General features: G+C 43.9%; 1 protein-coding gene across 1 annotated transcript in view; it reads right to left on the reverse strand.

Moving 5' to 3' along the window:
- Nucleotides 1-640: 640 nt before the first annotated feature.
- LOC106939596 (ataxin-2 homolog) overlaps nucleotides 641-1,449 on the reverse strand; it is a 5,692-nt gene continuing 4,883 nt past the window's right edge. Inside the window, exon 3 of the mRNA XM_015022046.1 lies at nucleotides 641-1,425. Coding sequence (XP_014877532.1) covers nucleotides 670-1,425 — 756 coding nt within the window. The 3' untranslated portion in view covers nucleotides 641-669. The remainder of the gene's footprint in view (nucleotides 1,426-1,449) is intronic.

The following is a 1,449-nucleotide window of genomic DNA, read 5'->3' on the forward strand; positions in this document are numbered from 1 at the left end:
CATGTCACACATGACAGCAAAAGCAGCATCGACAAAAGTTTAACATTTTTTTTTACTTTCTTGTATATCGCCACTAGCTTGCATGTCCAGCTCAAAATTTCACATGCACAAATTTCGCCCGTCACTTCACTGGAGGGCAAGCAATTGTTGCCACATCAAACAAACAAGTTCCATAAATTAATGAATAGGGAGTGACATGCCTCCTGTATGTCAAGCCCATAAGAGCCCGTCCTCACGGGAACCTTTTTTTTTTTAAAGCAGGAATGTTTTAACCATGTCTGCCTCACATTCACACGAAAAATATATTTTAAGGTGCCCTCAACTGTTTTTTTTTTTTTTGTGTCTTTTTAAATGTGTTTGAGAATTAAAGTTTCACCTTTACTTGGACAGTGAAAAAAAAATCTATTTTTTGAAAATGTTAACCTCTAATCTGACCTACAACTCCAAACTCACCATACATATGTTCCATACTTCATGTTTGGCGCCACCCATAGATCCAGAGGGAAAATAGCATTTTATGGTGCTCTCTGCACTTCCATGTGAATGAAAGCATTTTCTAGAAATAATTCCATGTGGAGTAAAACAAGTAGTTAAGCTGACTGAAGTTGTACAAAAAAATCATTCTTACATGGAGGAAGGATACTTTGTTTACTTGAAACAAATCAGTTTTCACTTTAATGAATGCCGAGATTTCACAGATCCCCTCATCCAGTCAAACTGCAGTTTTCCATACTGCGTCTTCCCGCATTTACGTGAGGTGATGAAGTTTTGTTGAGAAGCCAAAGAGACCACTTGGCTGAAGGAACATTGGGCTGGCTCTGTGCTGTTTTTCAATTGGACCTCCTGCACTACCCTTAGGGATGGTTCAGCTCGACCCCGTCGCAGCATTGTTTTTGAATGTTGTGATGCACGAGTAGGTTCCTGTGGTTGCTCCTTAGCAAACTGCACTTCTGTGGGTTGGCACGGAAAAGTTCCTGTTTCAGTGCCACAAACAGCCTTTCGATGGGTTGGCACGGGGAGACTCCTGGGGATACTCTGCAGCAAACCATCCTTTTGTAAATTGACATGGGGAGGCTGCTGTGGATGCTCTGCAGCATACTGCACTTTGGGAAGTTTGAATGGGGAGGTTCCTCTGTATGCTGTCCAGAAAATTGACTTTGGGTGGATTGGTTCTTTGCTGTCTTTCAATTGACTCTTCTGTGCCACCCTCAGATCCTTAACCACTCTTAGCTCCCTAAGGGTGGTGTAAGCTGGGCCCCATTGGAGCATGGACATGGTTATTGTAGGTCGGGATGCACAGGGAGGCTTCTGTGGATACTTTGTAGCATATTGCCCTTCGGTGAATTGTAACAAAGAGACTCCTGTAGCTTTGAGAGCTCCGGTATATGGGGGGGCTCCTGGGACTCCTGTGTATGGGGGGGCTCCTGGGACTCCTGTGTATGGGGGGGC

The sequence above is a fragment of the Poecilia latipinna genome, unplaced genomic scaffold (assembly GCF_001443285.1).
Source record: "Poecilia latipinna isolate Pla-1442-1.1 unplaced genomic scaffold, P_latipinna-1.0 Scaffold2922, whole genome shotgun sequence".
NCBI classification, from domain to species: Eukaryota; Metazoa; Chordata; class Actinopteri; order Cyprinodontiformes; family Poeciliidae; genus Poecilia; species Poecilia latipinna.